At 34.1% G+C, this 23892-nt stretch overlaps 1 protein-coding gene, 1 non-coding gene and 1 pseudogene across 2 annotated transcripts; 1 reads left to right on the top strand and 2 right to left on the bottom strand.

The window, feature by feature from the left end:
* The first annotated feature begins 3234 nt into the window (after positions 1 to 3234).
* On the top strand, positions 3235 to 5738 carry LOC107825629 (uncharacterized). The gene is made up of 2 exons (XR_012711590.1): positions 3235 to 3511; positions 5095 to 5738. It is a non-coding gene; the product is annotated as an uncharacterized LOC107825629 (transcript).
* Positions 5739 to 6945: 1207 nt separating this feature from the next.
* LOC107825628 (uncharacterized) lies at positions 6946 to 18793 on the bottom strand (annotated as a pseudogene).
* Positions 18794 to 21111: 2318 nt separating this feature from the next.
* On the bottom strand, positions 21112 to 22798 carry LOC142162063 (uncharacterized). Its single transcript, XM_075218368.1, has 2 exons — positions 22299 to 22798; positions 21112 to 21886 (listed from the first exon to the last, which is right to left on the bottom strand). The coding sequence occupies exons 1-2, from the start codon at positions 22796 to 22798 to the stop codon at positions 21112 to 21114; spliced, it is 1275 nt and encodes a 424-aa protein (XP_075074469.1).
* Positions 22799 to 23892: the final 1094 nt, after the last annotated feature.

Genomic DNA, 23892 nt, shown 5'->3' with positions numbered 1-23892 from the left:
ATTTTCAACACAATGTATGTTATTTACTACAAAGATTCAGTATAGATGAATTACAATAATTTATAATGAGTTCCATATCAATTAAAGAATATTTTATATAGAACTTGAATTACTGGCGATTTTCTTATACTTAAGAAACACAATCGTGAATCCAACTTTAAGAAATAGATAGAGTAACATTTGTACTACACAAAATCGTTTCATATATAAGCAAAACTTCAGTATGCTCGTCCTAAAGAAATTAAAAAAAAACTTTCAGATGATAAACTTTTAAAAACAGAAATAGAATACCGGTACTACACATAATCGTTTAATTAATACAATTTATTGTGCCATTAAACCAGTAAAGAAGTGAAACTTTAAAATTATGTAAAGTTGAATATGTTACCTTTGCATCTTGTAAAATCAACTCGATGAAATTTGGTATTTCAGGCTTGAAACGATTCGAGATTTCCCACATTCGAAGGGCTCTAACTTTGAAATTCTGTTGAGTTGCTTGAAATTTGACTGATTTTATGAAGTATTGTAACCATATTTGTAAAGTTGTGTATTTTGAGCAAAAAGAAAAGAAAATAAAAGGAGCAGCAGACGTTTGGGATAGTATCAGCGTAGGAAACAGTTTTTAAATTATGGAGTTAGGTTTTGATACCCACGTTTGGTAAGACGATCGTGGAGTGTTTGGGATCGTGGAGTGTTTTTTTTTCTTTTCTTCGTGTTTGTACAATTCTCTATTTTTTGTCGAATTTTTAGGTTTATAATAAACTAAATAAAAAACTAATAAAACAACGTGGGTGTCAATTTATTTTTGAACTGATGAGACGCTCGTGAAGCGTCTTATTTTTTCTTTTTTCCTATTTCTATGTAAAAAAATTGTATAAAAAAATTTGGCGAATTCAGGTTTATAATAAATTAAAAACTAATGAAAAATTTAGGAGTCTATTTTTTGGAATTGGAGTAATTGTATTTTTTTTAGTTTTCAGTTTTAATAAATACATGCCCAAAAACGTGGACTCCATGATGTGAATAAATTTTGTAAGTTTTTTTTCTTATTTTAAGTTTTTTTGAATCTCCACATTTATTGGAGGTTGGTCCTAAAACTTTACACAATATTTCGTTGTGACACTTGGCATAATATCATGGATTTGCTTCTCCTTTTATATATTAACTAGTATTAGTACTCGCGCGGATGCGCGAACACTAATCATGTCAAATATTTATTTATTTGAATTATGTGCCAATAGTCTTAGAATTTAAACCTTCTTGATAAATATAGATAATTATTGGATATAAATTAAGAAACACTACATGAAAAAGATTAACCATTTCTCAAATTTCCTAGTTATAATTCTATTTTCTTTTTTGGTATCATTCTCAGCGGTGTCATTGGATCCTGAAAATAGTCAGGAAGCAAAATAATAACTCATAATTATGGCAAAACAATCAAAGGTTGAGACTAGGGGTGTTCATGATTCGGTTTGGATCGGTTTTTCCCTAAAAAGAAACCAAACCAAGTAAGTCGGTTTTTCAAATATTATAACCAAACCAATTAAGTATATTTTTTTCCGATTCGGTTTATGTCGATTTTTTTGGTTTTTTCGGTTATTTGTCGGTTTTTTCTTAAATATAAGACATACACTACCAACACACATTTCGACGACTATATTTTCAACGTAACACTATCAAATCAATTGCCCTTTGAGAAATCTATTAATTACCAAGATATATTGATGATAATTGAATCAAATAGTGATGAATAATTTAAGGACTCAATTAAAAATATATTATTTTAACATGAAATAGATTCTTACACTTAACAAAAGAAAGCTACCAATTAAACTACAATGTAAAGGTCAAGAACTGTACTAAAAGTGCAAACGATTAATATTTACTATAAATTTTTTAAAACTTTGTATAAAAGTATACATATATATAGGTGTAATAATAAATTTAAGAAGCTACTCCTATATTCGGTTTGGTTCGTTTTTTTTTTAATTAAAACCAAAACCAAACCAAATTTGATCGGTTTTTAAATTTCACAACCAAAACCAAACCAAACCAAAAAATATCGGGTTTTTTGGTCGGTTTGGTTTGGTTCGGGTTTTCGAATTTTTATGAACATCCCTAGTTGAGACTATGAAGGATTTTTTGGATACAGCTTGACTCTTGTATTACTACTTGAACTCTTATTTGGTGTGTTGATATCTTTCAAAAAATATTTCTATTTTAAAATTTCAGTTTCTAAAATTTTATTTTTCAATAATAATTATGTTTATAATAATGGAAGTAAAAATATTATCCTTAATTCAAAAACTCAGTTTAGTCGGGTATCTAAAAATTTAAATAATTCTTTAGCCAGTGAATTTATTTTTTCCAGTATGACTCCATTTTGATATTTGACACTAACCATATTAAACATCTGAGTTATTTGAATTATATATAAATAACCTTAAAATTTAAACCTTCTATATAATTATAAATAATCGTCAGATATTAATTAAGAAATACTACATGAAAAAAACTAATATTTTTTCAAATCTCGTAGTATTTTTTTTTTGCATCATTCTTATTGGAGTCATTGGAACCTAAAAATAGTCACGAAGCGAAATAATAACTTGTATTTATGGCAAAGCACAAAGGCTGACACAATATGAACGACTTTTTGGTTACGACATGACTCTTTTACTATGACTTGAACGACTTTTTGGTATGTTGTTATCTTTCAAAAAATATTTTATTTTGAAATTCTAATTTTATTTTGGTATGTTGTTATCTTTCAATAATGATTAGCTTTATAATGATGCAAGTGAAGATATCATCCTTAATTTAAAATCCACTTTAATAGACTATCTAAAAATTTAAATAATTTTTTAGCCAGCGAAACTTTATTTCAGTGTGGCTCTATTTTGAGTTTATTCATATCTCTAGCCACATATTTTAAATTTTGAATACCCTATATATACAATTTTTTTTCTTTGAATCATTAAATGTTAAATTAGTTGATTGTTATTATATAACATTGCACATATTCTCTTAAAATTATTAAGTAGTTTTTTTTCGACACAATACATGGCTTAACATCAATGCAAACTACTCAAATTGCATCTAAATTCAGATTCAAATATCATATCAGTTTTTAGTAATAATAATTTTTTGAAAACGACACACAATGTAAATTAGAAAAAAAATATATTATATGAGTTGAAAAAAATATTTTAAATCGATGAGATAGGATGATTTGCACTTTCCGTCCCTTTAAACTTTTTCCTCTCCACATACATTTCCTTTTCTCTTTCGACAAACAAGACATGCAAAGAAAGAGGGAGAAAATTTAATTGACAACCCAAATTTAATTTGCAGAACTTCTTCCCTTCCATAAACCCTACGACGGCTCCCCTTTCCTCCCACCCCCACCCAACTTTACACTATTTCTCCCTTCAGTAACCTCTATAGTTCTAGAAGAATTCTTCACGAAGATCAAGGTTTGTTCGCAGAGAATTAACTCCAGCTAAAGGTACGCATTTTTCAGAGTTTCACATCATATTGGATTTATCGTTTAGTAGTTAGAAAGCGTGAAGTTTTAGAGTTATTTCGGTATTTTACGAATTAAAGCTCCAATTGATGGAGCTAACTCCCTCTGTCCCGATCTGTTTGGTGTTTTTTCCTCATACCTATAGACAATTTGACCAACATTTGGAGCTAAATATACTAGACTAGTCTTAAAAGTAAAATTTAGATTACTTTAAATGTGATTTCTAGGTCACAATTTTTCTGGTATATAAAATGGAATGAGAATTAAATTTCAAAATATTAGTCAAAGTGTTGATCATCGCCCCCAGGGCTTTGTTCTAGTAGTAAGAGTGTAGCGCCTGACGTGCGCGTTAGGTTCACATCACAGGTTTGAACCTTGCCTCGAACAAACGTTTGTTATTTAAGTGGAGAAAGGTAGAGGGCAGCCATTATCTATCGAGTTTTGGACCTTGTGCCACTGGCCTGGGGGATTTCTCGATTATCAAAAGAAATGTGTCAATCATTTTTGGTTAGATGGAGAATTCAAAATGGGACATGTAATTTAGATAATGCTCAGTTGGGGAATGATCTATGGTCAGCTTCTCTCTGTTAAAAAGGATTTGTAATGGACATTGAAACTTTTTGTGGGATTTTTAGTTTAATTGTCTTAGAGCACGAAACTGTTTGAAAATAGTTTGCTCATGTTTTGAAGCTATCTTTGCTTTGCCCTTCTAATTAAAATTTAGTCTGATTGTGTTTAACTGGTCCATTGATTATTGAAAGTCTATTACATGGATTTCTTTTGGTCTCAATGGAAGTCTTCAGAGCAATATTGCTCTTCTAGTTCTTTAGCTTCTCCAAGGAAGCATTACGTGTAAAGAGCTTACATGATTCTTTTCTGAAGTTGGTAATATGTAACCACTTATAACTTTTGGATCTTTTCTGCTAGCTGGCCTGGGCTTGATATCTTGGTTTACAAGATCCATGAACTTGAGCCCTGTATTTATTTTTCCATTACTCAATTAGTGACCAAATCAGTTGTTATTTTTGACTATGAAGTTCTGTCTTTAGCTTTCCCAAGCACTTTTTGAAAATGCCAGATATTGACATTCTATCGTGATTTGGCAGAGGCATGGTCGTTCTATTTGTTTTTCTCTGAAATTATGTAGAAATTTTTAATGTATTATACAATATCACAGATGTTTTGAAACAGAAAAGGCATGAGATTAGTATTATCCTGGTGAATCCTTCTAGATATGATGAAGCATATCTTGGATATGGTGTTAAGATGTCTCTTTGAGTTTAGATCGATCGTTTGGCCATAAATTGTTTGCATCATAGCATGTACTAACTACTAAGTACTATGTAGTAACTCAATACAAATTGCAAATGTGAAATGCCGGAGTAATCTTCCTTTTTTCTGTATATTGGAGAGCAGTGTGTGCCTCCTAGGGACGGTTAAGACTTAAGACCAAATAATCTTCAGGTACTTGTAGTAGTTGATAATGTTTTTGCTCCAAGTAACCAAGTTGTGCACTTCATCAACAAAAATGAAAAGTAACCAAATTATGCTCTTTTTTTCTGCAGCCAAGCAACAAACATCTACGTGGTGGTTTTCGATAGATTCAAGTGGTAAATCATTGGATAGCGATGACTTCTCAGGAGAACAGTGAAGGTAGTCAACAACCAGCTGCAACAGACAAGCAGTTGGAGAGTTACTCGTATACTAATTGGGCAGACAAGATACAACAACAGTACCAGAAGATCAAAGAGAATGCAGAAACTTACCCCTATGTTTGGGGTTCATATATAGTTGTATATGGGGGATTTGGTCTTTGGTTTGCCTATAGATGGCGAAAGCTCCGTAAAACAGAGAATCGAGTTCGAGTCCTTCAAGATAGACTCCGGAAACTTGTTGATGCTGAAGCGTCAACAAGTTCCTCATCTGCTGCCACTAACAAGGCGCCTCCATCTTCTGATATATCAACCAAATAGATGGGTTTTTTACCCATGCAAGTGACTTCCTTTTCGTTTATACTGAAATTGGGAGTATTAGTATTATTTGGGGGCTAAAACTAAGTTAAAGTTGTCAATGAAGCTGTAAGGATATCACTCCTTTGTGTGACAATACGTGATCACGAAGCCAAAGTTAGCAGTCATATGAGAAAAACAGTTCTTACTAAAAGTTATGTACATTTCTGAGGGTTATATTTTTATCTTTTTTATTTTTTTCCCGTGCTCTCTAGCTGAATTTCGTGTTTATGAATTGTGATATGGTGATCTATTTGAATAATTTGTGCAACTGATACATCGTTGATTTTAGAGAAGAAAAATTAGATCATGCACTTCTCTTTCCTAATTATAACTGAAAAGATATCTGGTTGAGTGTAATTTACTTTTTAGAGGTGATGTAAAAGGGTACCAACATAATATGAGTAAGTTTAATATTTCGAAATTTTTATTTAAGATTATTATTAGTCCCTTGAACCAACAATTTTTTTATTTTCTGATACTTTAATTAAAAGAGAGATGAGAGCATTATCGTTTGAGTTATTTCCTAAAAGAGAGATATGAGAGCATTATCTTTTGAGCTATTTCCTCTCATGCTTCTTGTGCGACTAGATAATGTTGCCCATGCTTCGCATGGGGCCAAACAATTTGCAGCCTAAAGTTGTCTTTATTTGCAACAAAAGATTAGAGCTAAATGAACAAGATCGTAAAATGCGTTACAAAGTACGTATTACATAAACAACAATTGCTACTCTTTTACGCAGAGAGGTCAAGCCACAAGCAGAACATACAAATGTGCATACTAAAATTCAGCAGCAGCCTTATTCCGCAGTCAATTTTCCATACTGCGATGATTGAATTCCATAGGTTTAACATCTTGTACTGGTAGATTTGCAGGTCAGCCCATGGTGTTGGTGCAGAACGGCAAAGCAAGCATCTTAGAATCGGAAGGAAAAAGAATGAAAAAGGATTAAGCTCACCCATTTAGACATATTTTGTTCGTCAAACAATTATGATTGGGAAAGTATACTCAGGGTAACTGGATCCTGAGTGCCGTCGAAGCTTATGAACCAATTATAATGTCAACTGTATCTCATAACTTTCAATACATTTGTATATTCTGAAAGCATACATAGATGACAGTTTATAGCCCGTTTGGCCAAGCTGCAAAAATCAGCTTATTTTGAGAAGTGTTTTTTTTTCAAAAGTGCTTTTCTCAAAAGTACTTTTGGTGAGAAGCAGTTTGTGTTTGGCTAATTAGTTTGAAAAACACTTCTGAGCAACAATTAGTGTTTGGCCAAGCTTTAAAAAAGTGCTTTTAAGTGTATTTTTCTCAAATGTGCTTCTCAAAAAAGTGCTTTCTAAAGAGAAGCTACTTTTTCTGTTTCTCCAAAACTACTTCTGCTTCTCCTCAAAAGCACTTTTTTCCTTCCAAAAGCTTGGCCAAACACCTCAATTTTTGGCCAAAAGTGCTTTAGGCCAAAAAGAAAAAATACTTTTGGCCAAAAAGAAGCTTGGCCAAACAGGCTATAAGAGAGATTTGATAGTTTGAGGCATGATCGGAAGAGTAACTGAGGTCATTCAAGAATGCTAAATGTAAAAAAAGAAAAGAAACCTGCTCTCTTTAGCACCTGCTTTGGATAACTCTTCTTTCTTAAAGTTGACAAATCTTTCACACTGATGTCCAAGAATATACCAGCTTTTGTCATTTCTGAATGAGCTTTCTAGAAAAAGGTAAAAGAACTATAATTGAGCATCTTTACCATTAAGGAGGAACAGACCTCCCTGCATAACTCAAACACGGCAAATCAACATTCGCAGATTGTGTCCATCCATAATCAATTAACTTAATGCTGTGGATGCACTGTTTGTGTCCTTACCTGGCGAGCTAATATTTTCTTAATTGTGTCTGGATCTGCATGTGGTTGCACATCAACATTTGATATTACTGGTATTCTGGGAGTTCTGATCTCTGTTGCACCCAGAGCAGCTTCTAGTCTTGAGACAGCTGGATTCATAAAACTCAGCTAGACGTACCTGGAACAATCAAAATCCAATGTTAAGATGCGAACAGCATTGGCAATTGGCAGCCAAAACAACAGCGTTTGGAGAGAGAGGAAATACCGTCATTAGAACTTTGAATCATTTTGCTTTTGCTTCTACCACTTCCAATCCTTTAAGACCTCCGGAGACTGCATAATTTCCCAGCAAAAATATACAATGTCAACAACAAAACTAGAAAATGCTTAGCCAGGTGCAATATTGCAAAATGTATAATAAATATGGTATTTAGTCTGGTTATAGAGCATTTGAAAAAACTCACGGGGCACAAGAAATTTGCAATCTGAACTTTGTTGGCTTCATCAACTTCCTCATTAGCTGCATCACACAGTTTGTGGACCTTCTCGGAGTCCAGTCCAATTATACTAATCATTGCACTTTTTGCAGCATCAGCAGCATCCTGAAGGAAAGGGAAAGAGTAGATATTTTAGAGTTCCATGCAAGATATATATTCTTTTATCATTGGATTGTTGAACATTACCTAGCTTCTCCTCTTAGCTTGACCAGCTTAAGCCCATCCTCGAAACTGGCAGAGGTAATAGATCAATGGGGACAACAATGAAATTTAAGTACTTGCATTTTAAAGAGTGGTAAATACTGAATGATAGAAAAGTAACATCCAATACATAAGCAACTCCTAATGTATGTGTTTCCATAAGGTTATGCAAGGCAGGAACCTGAAAGCTCCTGCAAACGCCAGAGCAGTGTATTAGCCCAAGCTTAGACCACATGTGACATCAACTGAACTAATTATTTGCTGACCGCCCTCACGAGCACGGAGCATCTCTACTGCAGCTAAGCTAGTGATATAGATAGCTGGCTGGGAATAAGTAAGTTATGAGCTAGTCAAAAATTGATGTTAAGGTTATATCCTATTGTCATCACAAAGATCATCCATAAAATCATCTCTGGGAGGAGCAAAGTAAAAAACAAAGGCATCCATTAACAGCAAAATGTGCATACATTACAGAAGCCTTCCACTTTTATGTTGTAATCCTCAATACCAAACAGGATATGTGGAGCAAAACAAAAGGAAAATGATGAAATGATTAATGAAAGAATACCTGCCTTAAAACAGTGGAGTCTAACTTCTCTTTAGGACCATTAATACATATATCCAAAAGGTCAAACCTGTACACCAAGAGCTCAGAACGTGGATATGTTCAAATGATCAACTTTGCACCTTGGCGTCAGACTTAGGCACCGAGCCCTTTTGATGTGGCCAAAGAGCACAGCTTGCTTGGAGCTCAATTTCTAATTTCTTTTATTTCCACATTACAACAACAAAAGTTGGGGCCATTCAGTGGAACTATGTAATAACCTGATATCTTAAGAGTAAACTTTTAAGTTATGTTGTTAGTGATAATTTATTTAATTTTCACAGGTATTAATATGCATGTACATATATATTTTTTTAAAATGAGATTATCATTTACATAGGTGTAAAGTGCGATGGCTAGCCAAGTGACAATTAATAATTATATAATAATAGAGTGGGCTAAGCCCATCATTCTAGTTACGTGCAAGACCTAGAAGGGAGAAACCTAAAGTGACGAATAAGTGAACAATTAACTTTAGATAACTAAGAGAAATTTACTACAATGTAGAGAGCTTTTCGGTAGTGGCAGGGATTCTCTTGAACCGTTGGTGGCGTGAACTTAGAGAGCTAGAAAGAGTGAAATATTCTTGCACATTACAACTCAACTGTGATGGAAAGGTATAGATTTAATTTTATCACTATGACTATATTTCTTGAATTAATCTAGGAGGGATATTATCACTAATTCTTTTTCTTATAGTGACAAAGATCGAATTGGAACAGAGTGGCCATGGAAAACATTGTAGTATTTATTAGGCCTTGGTAATATGAGTAGAATTTTGTAATGAAAACCTTACTATTTAATAATGGATAAGAACTATTTGAGATTGTCTTTTTGAAGTCAGAACACTTTGCATATGGAATTCGTTTTAGAGTTTTGTATATATTGTTAAATTAGTTGCATTACATAAATTCATGTAATAAGGTTTGAATTCCTCAACTCACGTATAGTTACAGGTGCATTAATGAGCGTAAAGTTTAGGACGCTTAGAAACCCTTTTAAGCCAGGCAAATAAGCTTTGAATATGTGAATTATTAAGGGATTAGTCGACTGTTTAGCATATCAATTGTTAGATTTAGTATAAGAATTCATATTTGACTTATCATAGTATCAAGATTGAAACTTGATGATAGATTGGACTCTACGACTTATGGGTAACTCGATAATATAATTTGTTCGGGGATTTAGCCATAATCAATGGGGAGTCGACTTTTGAGTTAACTTTATTTTGAATGTTTCAAAAGAATTATGAGATCAACTTGACTATTATAATTGATATCGTTAATCAATACTTTTGGATAGATTGATGTTGTTGGAGGCTATTTGATTGGTGTTCTAGACGTTGCAAGGTTGGAAAACTTTTCGTTAGTGAGGTAAGTGAAACTTTAAGCTTTGATGCTTGCTTTTATAAAACCCGTTTTGAAAATGTGTTTTCTCTGCCTGGTCCATGTGTTGGGACAAGCGTGCGCTTGGCAGAATCGGTGGTCTTAAACTAGCCGTAAATATATTATTTTATGAAAAATATAAAAAAAAATATTTTATAATTAGTTTGATAGTTTGATTTGGCTGTGAGCCATGGTGTTGAGTTTGATACGGCTGTGCGCCATGATGTTGAGTTTGATACGGTTGTGCGCCATGATGTTGAGTTTGATACGGTTGTGCGCCATGATGTTGAGTTTGATACGGCTGTGCGCCATGATGTTGAGTTTGATACGGTTGTGCGCCATGATGTTGGAGCATTGTGTATGCCTTTGTACATCACCCGAGCATTGTGTATGCTATGTTACATATTTGAGGCATTGTGGTGTCATTGTGGACTCGTAAGTGTGTTGGTACATCACCCGACCATTGTGTATGCTTCTTGATATATTTGGGGCATTGTGTATGCTTCTGTGAGCATTGTGTATGCTCTGTTACATATTTGAGACATTGTGGTGTCGTTGTGTTGTGTATGATCTGTTACATATTTGGGGCATTGTGTATGCTTAGGTGTGTTGATAAATTTCTTTCACTGCAATTATGATAAGTCCTTGGTGGGTATTCTTGTGGGTTAATTCTTAATAACTCTGTTGATACACATATATTGAGTTATTGTATAATTATCATATTTACTATATCATTCATGTTGTGGTATGTTTGTATTTTCTAACACATGTTCCAGGGGTATTTAAAGTGGCGGGTTGAGGATCTACTGGGTTATATTTACGTATAACTCACTCCTTACCTGCATCTCTATGCAGATACCGTTGCGGGAGATAGAGCTAGTGGCTGACGAGTTTGTTCGAGTGGATCCTATTGCTGAAGTGAGCCACCGCATTGTTCGTGAAGGCGTTCGATTCAGACTTACCTAATTCATGTTAGTTATTTTCTTTTTTTCTTTGGGGTTTGCATACCCGTCAATAAAACTCATATTACTCTGTTAGATGCTCTATGGTCTTAGTGTGGGATTTGGGCTAGAGTTTTATTATTTGAGTGATTTTTGGTTTTCCTATTAATTGATTAAGGTATTGGGCAATAATTATTTCCTCTTTAATTATTAATAATACTAATAGGCCTACATTTTTTTCTCTTAGTGTTTGTGTAAATGATTAAACGTTAGAGAAAGGGGTTCGCCTGGCAGGTAGTGTTAGTTGAATGCCAGTCACGTATAGGGGGTAGTTTGGGACGTGACGAAGTTGGTATCAGAGCTTAGGCTTTAAGTCCCGCGTCATGGAGCAGTGTTTGGTAGAGTCTTGTTCATGGGTATGTAGACGTCCATACTTATGACCTTGAGACTACTGAACATCTAGGATGTTGTCTCTTCTTTCATTCTTTATTCGTGCGTTGAGCTGAACCAAGTTAAACATTGAGATAAACTTTCGCAGATGGCTAAGACACGCGTATCCTCCTCTGTCGGACGACACTAGAAGTTTGAAAATATGTACAACTAAGAGCTTCCTTGGGTACATGGGATTTGCATCTCTTGTTGTTGAGATTGGAAAGATCATAAATTTTGGGATGACTATTTCTAAAGAAAAACTTTGCCAAAATTTTTATTTTTAAAGAAGTTCGAGGGTTAGTCAAAACTTTGGACTATTGTAAAATAGTCTAAGGATTTTTTTTCTTTCTTTTTCCTAAGATTGATTTGTTTAAAATTCGAGGTTGCAGACACAACTCTCTATTGTGAGTTTGATCATGAGAGGAAAGAATTGAGCGCAAAACTAACAAACGTAATAGCTTAGCCACGTTTTGGCTATTGTGATTGGTAGTAAAAGATATTTTGAAAAAGAAAAAAAAGCTTATATAGTTCTCAACTTAATGTCTAATGAAGTGATTTGATAGTATTAAGATATTATACGTGTGATTGTGGTGTAAGAATGCATAAATTAAGTGCACTGACTAGAAGTATAATAGTGGCACTAAGTGATGCAAAACCTATTAATGGTGATCGAGAGCTTGTAGATAAGTGCCAGCTTGGGAGAGAAAATAATACTTAAGCATATGCTTAATGCACCAATATAGTAAGAGAATTTTATGAAACTTGGCACAGTGATATGTTTATCCATTAAAGTAAGGGTAAGACATGGAGTATTGAGATTGTCATGCAAAAAAAAAAATTACTTGACTGTCATCGAGAAAACTAATTAGTTCACACAATTTTGTTAACATACATTGTGTTCGCTAAAGCATATGTTTGAGTAAGACGAGAAACACGTTAACGAGATGGCAATATAGATGAGGATAAAGAGATGACTTGAGCACTTAGATGTATTATTTGCGGTTTCGACCTAAGTGGAAAAGTCTACTATTATTGGCTATTAAATATGTGTGGATCCGGTTTAGAATCACCATATATTTATTGACTGGTTATAAATTGGTACGATTGACCTTGAGGTTATCTTTGGCTTGGATTGAATGACTTAATGTTATCCTAAGCTTAGTTTACATGACAAGACTATTGGATGTTTCATTCCAGTTGAGGATAGTAGTGAATATAAAGGAGTCACTTGGTATGCTTATAGGCTAAGCTACCCTATCAATAAAAGTTCTATATATATAGTAAGTGAAAAGTATGTGTTATATCTAAGTATAACTTGGGGCACCAAGGGTGAGAAACTGATTATTAAGTTAGTTTTATTAGTTAATGAGTCCTCGAATGTGTTTTTAGAGAGCCTACCGAGTATACCATTTAATATGGAGAGAGATTTGAGTAGCGACGTACTGCAAAACGAAAAAAAATTGCTAGTCTATTTTCGTTATATGGACTGGCTTTATGGAGTCAAAGTAACTAAAATAACAAGATGCAGGACTTTGTGATTAAGAAGTCACCAAACCAAGTATATCACTTTGAGGTGCTTAGTTCTGTCCATTGAGAGGATCAGTAGACTATACATATATTCATCAATAATAGACATATGACTTATATTGGCATAAAGGGGAAAGTATCGTTTCATGCTTAGATGATTTGTATCTTCACTTATAGGTTATCTTTTATTTTAAGATAGATTTGTGATTGTGACATTATAAGTGGAAGGTAAATGAGTTGGATAATCTGAAGATATGGTCTAAGATCTATTTTAGTTAGTTTGAACTTCTGATGACATCTCTTGGATACCGAGGTCATTAGTAATGTCATGAACTAGAGGAACCAAGTGTTTAAATTGTTCCTTAGAATTCTTATTATTATGTTCATTAATGAAATATGGAAATATTTTCCTACTCGAATTGAGCATATGGAGGGGTTGAGGAGGGTCTTATAAACATCAAATAATCTTTTTAAATACCGAGATCGTAAGTATAATCTTTAATTTTTATACTGCGATATTTTGAATCATGTGATGCTAAGGATGACAGGTTGATGGCATTATGCTCACTAAGGCACTAGTATGTGTAAATTACAATTTTCTTTATTTGAATAGGTAAAGTTCATCTGTATGAGAGTCCTAACCTTATTTGGGGGGTAGTATTTAGCTCTTAGAGGGGAGTCCTACTTGATAGTGAAAGGAGAGGGAATATTATGGCTAAAGAGTCCAATACGTGTACACCCGTGGTGGTTGGTGTAGGGAGATTTATACTCGATGAGATATATCACTTGCAATATTCAGTACCTTCGAGATCTACATATATGCATTGGGATCTGAGAAAAAGAGTTAATGACAACTGAAGGTAATATATGGTATCATAAATATTATTTTTCAGAGTATGAATTGTTAATATACTAAATATGGGTGTTAGAGACTCGAGCAATCATCACAAATATAATTTTCTCTCGAAGGAAGTGAAAATAGATCATTGTAGACTTTGTAGTTGGTCTACACATTCATAGAGAAAGTTGTGATTATAGTTAGATGATCATGATATGCTCAACGAGATCGCATGCTTGATTTGCTTATATAACATAATAGCCTATGTAGCGATATGTTTAAGAAATAATGTAATATGATGAGATGCCCATATCTTATCTGTGACAAGAGTAACAAGGCGTCGAATATTTATATAGTAGTGTGTGAATGTATCCCACCACTGCTGTATGTGAGAGTGTTATGTGTTCTAGTGTTGTCGTACATGAGAGACTTATGTAGGGCTGCTTGGATGTATTTTAAAACTGACGTATGAAAGAACGGTGGATGTGTTCCATTATAGGAAGGTGGTCGGGGCGCTTTTATGTGTTCTAGTGCAATGGAGGCATTAGAGAGTATGGATATCCTGTCCTAAAATTAGCCAAATGGATATCATATAGCGAGTAGTTCATGATTAGCTGCTTTTAACCAAGTTTGTACCTAATAATAGTTACTAGCTTGTTATGCAGATCTTGTTGTTTGAATTAAATGAAGTTGGTGTAATTCTCCAGTTGGTTGGTTCAAACCTAGTAAGTCACAGCTATTAGGTCCAGAGTTGGTTCTGCAAGCTATGAAAATAAAGGGGCCGTGTTCGTAAGAGAACGACTTCAAGCAGCTTAAAGTAAACAAAATTCCTATAAAGATACGGAAAATAGTGGTAGGGAGATCATGAAGATGAAAAAAAATACTTATTTTGATACCACGAAGGATTTATGAGATTTTTTCCGAAAGACGATACGTTCATAATGAGAGATATAATTCAACCCGAAGAGGTAGAACTTGATGAGAATTTGACTTACTAAAACAGGTGTGATAGTTATTCTTGATAGACAAGCGCGGCAGTTAAGGTCGAAAAAGATTGCTTAAGTGAAAGTATTGTGCAATCAGCCTATAGAGGAAGCAACGGGAGAGTCCAGGCAGACAAGCAGGTATCTACCTGTAGATGTTTGAGACTTCAATTATACTTTCTAATTCGTTCGAGGATGAACTCTTGCTTAAATGGGAGAAAATATAATAACCTGATATCTTAAGAGTAAACTTTTAAGTTATGTTGTTAGTGATAATTTATTTAATTTTCACAAGTATTAATATGCATGTACATATATATTTTTTTTAAATGAGATTATCATTTACATAGGTGTAAAGTGCGATGGCTAGCCAAGTGATAATTAATAATTATATAATAATAGAGTGGGCTAAGCCCATCATTCTAGTTATGTGCAAGACCTAGAATAAGTGAACAATTAACTTTAGATAACTAAGAGAAATTCACTACAATGTAGAGAGCTTTTCGGTAGTGGCAGGGATTCTCTTGAACCGTTGGTGGCGTGAACTTAGAGTGCTAGAAAGAGTGAAATATTCTTGCGCGTTACAACTCAACTGTGATAGAAAGGTATAGATTTAATTTTATCACTATGGCTATATTTCTTGAATTAATCTAGGAGGGATATTATCACTAATTCTTTTTCTTATAGTGACAAAGATCGAATTGGAACAGAGTGGCCATGGAAAACATTGTAGTATTTATTAGGCCTTGGTAATATGAGTAGAATTTTGTAATGAAAACCTTACTATTTAATAATGGATAAGAACTATTTGAGATTGTCTTTTTGAAGTCAGAACACTTTGCATATGAAATTCGTTTTAGAGTTTTGTATATATTGTTAAATTAGTTGCATTACATAAATTCATGTAATAAGGTTTGAATTCCTCAACTCACGTATAGTTACAGGTGCATTAATGAGCGTAAAGTTTAGGACGCTTAGAAACCCTTTTAAGCCAGGCAAATAAGCTTTGAATGTGTGAATTATTAAGGGTTTAGTCGACTGTTTAGCATATCAATTGTTGGATTTAGTATAAAAATTCATATTTGACTTATCATAGTATCAAGATTGGAACTTGATGATAGATTGGACTCTATGACTTATGGGTAACTCGATAATATAATTTGTTCGGGGATTTAGCCATAATCAACGGGGAGTCGACTTTTGAGTTAACTTTATTTTGAATGTTTCAAAAGAATTATGAGATCAATCTGACTATCATAATTGATATCGTTAATCAATACTTTTGGATAGATTGATGCTGTTGGAGGCAATTTGATTGGTGTTCTAGACGTTGCAAGGTTGGAAAACTTTTCAGTGAGACTTTAAGCTTTGATGCTTGCTTTTCAACCCGTTTTGAAAATGTGATTTCTCTGCCTGATCCATGTGTTGGGACAAGCATGCGCTTGGCAGAATCGGTGGTCTTAGACTAGCCGTAAATATATTATTTTATGAAAAATATAAAAATATTTTATAAGTAGTTTGATATTTTGATTTGGGTGTGAGCCATGGTGTTGAGTTTGATACGGCTGTGCGCCATAATGTTGAGTTTGATACGGCTGTGCGCCATGATGTTGAGTTTGATATGTCTGTGCGCCATGATGTTGAGTTTGATACGGCTGTGCGCCATGATGTTGAATTTGATACGGTTGTGCGCCATGATGTTGAGTTTGATATGGCTGTGCGCCATGATGTTAGTTTGATACGGCTGTGCGCCATGATGTTGAGTTTGATACGGCTGTGCGCCATGATGTTGGAGCATTGTATATGCCTTTGTACATCACCCAAGCATTGTGTATGATTCTTGATATATTTGGGGCATTGTGCATGCTTCTGTGAGCATTGTGTATGCTCTGTTACATATTTGAGGCATTGTGGTGCCGTTGTGTTGTGTATGCTCTGTTACATATTTGGGGCATTGTGTATGTTTAGGTGTGTTGATAAATTTCTTTCACTGCAATTATAATAAGTCCTTAGTGGGTATTCTTGTGGGTTAATTCTTAATAACTCAGTTGATACACATATATTGAGTTATTGTATAATTATCATATTTACTATATCATTCGTGTTGTGGTATGTTTGTATTTTCCAACACTTGTTCCAGAGGTATTTAAATTAGCCGGTCAAGGTTCTTACTGGGTTATATTTATGTAAAACTCACTCCTTACCTGCATCTCTATGCAGATACCGTTGCGGGAGATAGAGCTAGTGGCTGACGAGTTTGTTTGAGTGGATCCTATTGCTGAAGTGAGTCATCGCATTGTTCGTGGAGGCTTTCGATTCAGACTTACCTAGTTCATGTTAGTTATTTTCTTTTTTTCTTTGGGGTTTGCATACCCGTCAATAAAACTCATATTACTCTGTTAGATGCTCTATGGTCTTAATGTGAGATTTGTGCTAGAGTTTTATTATTTGAGTGATTGTTGGTTTTCCTATCAATTGACTAAGGTATTGGGCGATAATTATTTTCTCTTTAATTATTAATAATACTATTAGGCCTGCATCTTTTTCTCTTAGTGTTTGTGTAAATGGTCAAACGTTAGAGAAAGGGGTTCGCCTGGCAGGTAGTGTTAGTTGGGTGTCAGTCACGTATAGGGGGTAGTTTGGGACGTGACAAACTATTTATGGAAAAGCTTTTTGAATGATTTCGTTGTAAACTATATTGTAAGTTGAATGATCATCATCACTATCTGTTGTGCCTGGTCGAATTAATAATTTTACACAATTGAAACTTTTTGCTCTTGATAGCGCTACGTAGAGCTGACCGTGCGAAAAAACAGGTTCGCGTAAATAAATTCCCACGAAGTCCAACGTTTGACCTTGAGCTTTATTTATTGTCATAGCAAAACATAATCTCACAGGAAATTGTGTTCTTTTGAAAGGAATAGGCAATTTTTCATCTGCTGATGATAATAATGGTATTCTGGGAATAAATACATGCGTATTCTTAAAGTCCCCGGAGGCAATTTTAGCACTTATAACATGTTTTCGAAGATCACGAGATATAAGTCATGTACCATTGCATAAACCTTCACAAGGATTTAAATTTCGTAACAACATAACAGGACAATTCTTTTTCAAGGTCAATTTATGAGGAGGTAAACCAGCAGGATGTAAAGTATGCAAAAAAATCTTCATATTGACTTTGATTGTTTGGTTCAATAGTCTCATCAAATGCAACATATGTTTTAGGATCACCAGGAAATTGAGCTATGAGCAAATCATTTATTTCATCAACAAAGTCATTTTTAGTTGTCAGAATTACATGTGAAGTCATAGAAGATGCATCGGAAAAACATGTATGTAGATCTGGATAATTAACTCTAGACAACAAATCTAAGGATTGATTTTCAAAAATGAAAGGGATAACAAAACAATCGGGGATTTCAATTTTGTCATAGCTATTTATTTTTTCTAGTCCATTTCCAATTCTCATCAAATATTCACAAAAGGTAGGATCTGTCTTTGCACGCATATTCTCCGATAATCTCAGTTTTTCGAGTTAGATTCCAAATTTCAGAATATAATAAGCTTTCTTGAATAAAATCTTTTTTTTCCGACTCCTAACAACCAAGAGAGTTTATCTAAAATCACCACTTTTCCTCCAAATAGAGCATTTGTATCCATTAGATCCTTCAAGAGAATATCAAAAGTTTCTATCACTTTCTTTTTTGCCATAGATACTTCACCTCAGACAATCAGTTTTGCATCACGTATTAAAGCTGCAAGTGCGCTTTGCTTACTAATGTTGCAAGAATATTGTTCATCGATATAAATAGGAAATTTAAAACAGGAATGAGCAGTTCGCCCTCCTGGGAGGATCGAAGCTGCAACACCTGAACTTGTTGTTGCTAAAGCAACAAAACCTTTTGATCATAACACCAGCTAATAAAGCACGGTATAGAAAAGTTTTTCCAGTTCCTCCAGGTCTGTCAACAAAAAATGCTCCTGATTTGATATGGTTGTGCGCCATAATGTTGAGTTTGATATGGCTGTGTGCCATGATGTTAAGTTTGATATGTTTGTGAGCCATGATGTTGAGTTTGATACGGCTGTGCGCCATGATGTTGAATTTGATACGGTTGTGCACCATAATGTTGAGTTTGATACGGTTGTGCGCCATGATGTTGAGTTTGATATGGCTGTGCGCCATGATGTTAGTTTGATACGGCTGTGCGCCATGATGTTGAGTTTGATACGGTTGTGAGCCATGATGTTGGAGCATTGTGTATGCCTTTGTACATCACCCGAGCATTGTGTATGCTTCTTGATATATTTGGGGCATTGTGCTTTCTGTGAGCATTGTGTATGCTCTGTTACATATTTGAGGCATTGTGGTGCCGTTGTGTTGTGTATGATCTGTTACATATTTGGGGCATTGTGTATGCTTAGGTGTGTTGATAAATTTCTTTCACTGCAATTATGATAAGTCCTTAGTGGGTATTCTTGTGGGTTAATTCTTAATAACTCTGTTGATACACATATATTGAGTTATTGTATAATTATCATATTTACTATATCATTCATGTTGTGGTATGTTTGTATTTTCTAACACATGTTCCAGGGGTATTTAAAGTGGCGGGTTGAGGATCTTACTGGGTTATATTTACGTATAACTCACTCCTTACCTGCATCTCTATGCAGATACCGTTGCGGGAGATAGAGCTAGTGGCTGACGAGTTTGTTCGAGTGGATCTTATTGCTGAAGTGAGCCACCGCATTGTTCGTGAAGGCTTTCGATTCAGACTTACCTAATTCATGTTAGTTAGTTTCTTTTTTTCTTTGGGGTTTGCATACCCGTCAATAAAACTCATATTACTCTGTTAGATGCTCTATGGTCTTAGTGTGAGATTTGTGCTAGAGTTTTATTATTTGAGTGATTGTTGGTTTTCCTATCAATTGACTAAGGTATTGGGCGATAATTATTTTCTCTTTAATTATTAATAATACTATTAGGCCTGCATCTTTTTCTCTTAGTGTTTGTGTAAATGGTCAAACGTTAGAGAAAGGGGTTCGCCTGGCAGGTAGTGTTAGTTGGGTGTCAGTCACGTATAGGGGGTAGTTTGGGACGTGACAAACTATTTATGGAAAAGCTTTTTGAATGATTTCGTTGTAAACTATATTGTAAGTTGAATGATCATCATCACTATCTGTTGTGCCTGGTCGAATTAATAATTTTACACAATTGAAACTTTTTGCTCTTGATAGCGCTACGTAGAGCTGACCGTGCGAAAAAACAGGTTCGCGTAAATAAATTCCCACGAAGTCCAACGTTTGACCTTGAGCTTTATTTATTGTCATAGCAAAACATAATCTCACAGGAAATTGTGTTCTTTTGAAAGGAATAGGCAATTTTTCATCTGCTGATGATAATAATGGTATTCTGGGAATAAATACATGCATATTCTTAAAGTCCCCGGAGGCAATTTTAGCACTTATAACATGTTTTCGAAGATCACGAGATATAAGTCATGTACCATTGCATAAACCTTCACAAGGATTTAAATTTCGTAACAACATAACAGGACAATTCTTTTTCAAGGTCGATTTATGAGGAGGTAAACCAGCAGGATGTAAAGTATGCAAAAAAATCTTCATATTGACTTTGATTGTTTGGTTCAATAGTCTCATCAAATGCAACATATGTTTTAGGATCACCGGGAAATTGAGCTATGAGCAAATCATTTATTTCATCAACAAAGTCATTTTTGGTTGTCAGAATTACATGTGAAGTCATAGAAGATGCATCGGAAAAACATGTATGTAGATCTGGATAAGTAACTCTAGACAACAAATCTAAGGATTGATTTTCAAAAATGAAAGGGATAACAAAACAATCGGGGATTTCAATTTTGTCATAGCTATTTGTTTTTTCTAGTCCATTTCCAATTCTCATCAAATATTCACAAAAGGTAGGATCTGTCTTTGCACGCATATTCTCCGATAATCTCAATTTTTCGAGTTAGATTCCAAATTTCAGAATATAATAAGCTTTCTTGAATAAAATCTTTTTTTTCCGACTCCTAACAACCAAGAGAGTTTGTCTAAAATCACCACTTTTCCTCCAAATAGAGCATTTGTATCCATTAGATCCTTCAAGAGAATATCAAAAGTTTCTATCACTTTCTTTTTTGCCATAGATACTTCACCTCAGACAATCAGTTTTGCATCACGTATTAAAGCTGCAAGTGCGCTTTGCTTACTAATGTTGCAAGAATATTGTTCATCGATATAAATAGGAAATTTAAAACAGGAATGAGCAGTTCGCCCTCCTGCTACAAAACCTTTTGATCATACACCAGCTAATAAAGCACGGTATAGAAAAGTTTTTCCAGTTCCTCCAGCTCTGTCAACAAAAAATGCTCCTGATTTGTTAGAAAATATCCTATCAAGAATCGTGTCATACGCTTTTCGCTCGGTATTTAATTTTCTCTCTAGAAGCAAATCTTTTTCTCTAACAATGATGTTTCTTTCAAATTGACAGACATTGGTTTCTCTAATAGCAGCTGAAGGTTTAATTTTTTCAGGAATAAGATTATATTCATTAATATCACGTCCCATCAAATGCAAAATATCATTGATATGATTTAAAGCCATAAAACGAATATCTTTAGCATTCATGTTAGGTAAAATCTTAAAATCTTCGGACATAGAATCTTCAAATTGTTTCCAAAGTTCTGTTGGGTTAGCGGGATTGCAGTACACCAATAATGTTGCAAATAAACGCCTTAAACTATATGGCATTTGATAATTTGTAGCTTCAGACATACATTCAACCAAGTTGTTATCACAGTGTAACAACCCTCTTTTTTCTGCAGCCTCTCTAAATGTACTACAACAGTTGCCGTCAACTTTACATAAGTCCTGATATGATTTTGGTCCTCTAACGTTTATCAATAATAATCTAAGATAATATCTTTCTCCTTCTGTTGGATGACATGTTACAACACGTCCAATTACAATACGTTGTTTTCGACGTGTCCACATTTTTTCCTTAGATGACCATACAAAGTACTCGGGAAATTCTTTATACAATAATAACAACTGCATAGCATCTTTATTTGTTCTGTTCATAACAAAGAATTCAGTTAACATTGTTTTTTGAATCATCGGATTACTTAGTATTCTATCAACATTATCAATACTTTTAAAAGAGACAAATTGTTGTCCTTCCAAATGTAATTGAAGGTGAAAAACACTTGGAGTCATTTCACTTATTGGGAAATAAAATAATCGTCATGCAGCTTTTGGGGGCGAAACTCATCTAGCAGATTGATATTCTTTTATTTCATCTATGTCTGTATCTGTATCACTACCATGTATGTGAAATGCAATTTTATCGTGTCCTTTGCAAATATATTTGTAAATATATTTCACTACCTTGATATCAGAACAAACTTCAACATTCATATGACAATTATACTTGCATAACAAAACTGGATTATATGGAACTACCCAAGAATTATCCAGAAGCTCACCTCTTATTTCTACAACTTTTCCGGTTCTTCTCATTCTGGAAGTATATTGGATATGAATTCTTCCCTTTTAATGTTTGTTCAGCAAAATCTTTTGGGTACTTGAATTTGCAGTTATTATTTTTCATGCAAATATTTGTAGGATTTAGCTTTCCACAAGGACCATGCATCATATGTTTAATAACAAGTGAATATAGATCGCAATCTTTTTTAGAATCAGGCAATTCTGCACAGACAAATCTATCATAAGATTCAGGAGTCAGTAATTTATGTTCATCAGCAAGTATAATAAGGAAATGAGCATGTGGAAGACCACGTTTTTGGAATTCTATAGTATACATGAATCCTGCAACTCTTCCAAAGACTTGTCTTTTTAAAATATCAGTCTTTAGTTCTTCCACCTTTGCTCTGAAAACTCTACTAACTAAATCATGTTTGTTCTGTACCTCATCAGTCTGTGACAAATGTTCTTTTATTTCTGGCCAAGAAGGATTACAAGTCATTGTTATAAAGAAATCAGGTTTTCCAAAATATTGTACCAATGCGATAGCATCCATGTATCGTCGGCGCATGTCCCTTGGTCCCCCTATAAATGTAATAGGGAGGAACGTTTTCTTTCCAATTTTTGAGGCTTCCCTTTCACCACATCTTAAAATATCAAGGAGTCCTTGCAAGACCTCAATCCTATATAAATCTGGATTAAATGAGAAGAAGTCTAATCTTTGTGTTTCAAGCTTTATATATACATCTACTATAAATTGTTGGAATATTCTTCCACAATGTAGCACTTCGTTTGTTTCATTATCTCTTATTTAAAATTTGTAACAGTAATACTCTCGACAAGACACTGTATCTCTTTTTCGTTTTCCTTTTTGTAGTGAGTCGTCTTCCATATCAAGAAATCCATCAATTGATCACATGTTTGATATACTGGGTAATTGTTCATGTTCACAATAAGCTCTACGTTTCGTCACATTATTTGTCTGAATAATTTTTTTGATTCCACAATGCCATCCATTTTCACCGAAGGGAAATAATAACGGATACTGCAACGGATCATAACATCCATAATAATAATGTACTAATCGAGCTCTATTACTGTGGGTATATATTCGAATATGTGGTGCACAAATGTCTCTAGGATTTTCTTGAAGCCATAATGCCGCAATCTCCGATGAGCTGGGTAAGTTATATGTTCGTTGATCTAAGGTTGAGTGGCATTTAAGAGCAATATAAAAATCAGATAATTGAGGAACATTCAAGAGAAATTTTAAGAAAATAGTATATGGATTAAATTTCAATATGTCCATCAACTTTTTCACTATCGATTCATTAATTTTTGTCGAACAAGCCATCCTATTAGCTAGTTCATTATCATGGTCGTAGAAGTACAGCTGTAAATTCCTGGGTTTTTCATTGGAAGGGATTAAATCATCTATAAAATGATACATTTGTCCTTGGACTCTAAATTTGTAGATACTACAATTTCTTTTTCGCTAGCTCTTTATCATACTTTACACCAAGTGCAAACATGTTGTTGTACGTTCTAATATAAGTTCGAAAGTTTTCAGATTCTTCAGTATTTCCAAAGTATAAC

The sequence above is a fragment of the Nicotiana tabacum genome, chromosome 7, assembly GCF_000715075.1.
Source record: "Nicotiana tabacum cultivar K326 chromosome 7, ASM71507v2, whole genome shotgun sequence".
Classification (NCBI taxonomy): domain Eukaryota; kingdom Viridiplantae; phylum Streptophyta; class Magnoliopsida; order Solanales; family Solanaceae; genus Nicotiana; species Nicotiana tabacum.
The sequence above is the reverse complement of the archived record's forward strand: the minus strand, read 5'-3'. Positions and strand labels throughout refer to the sequence as shown.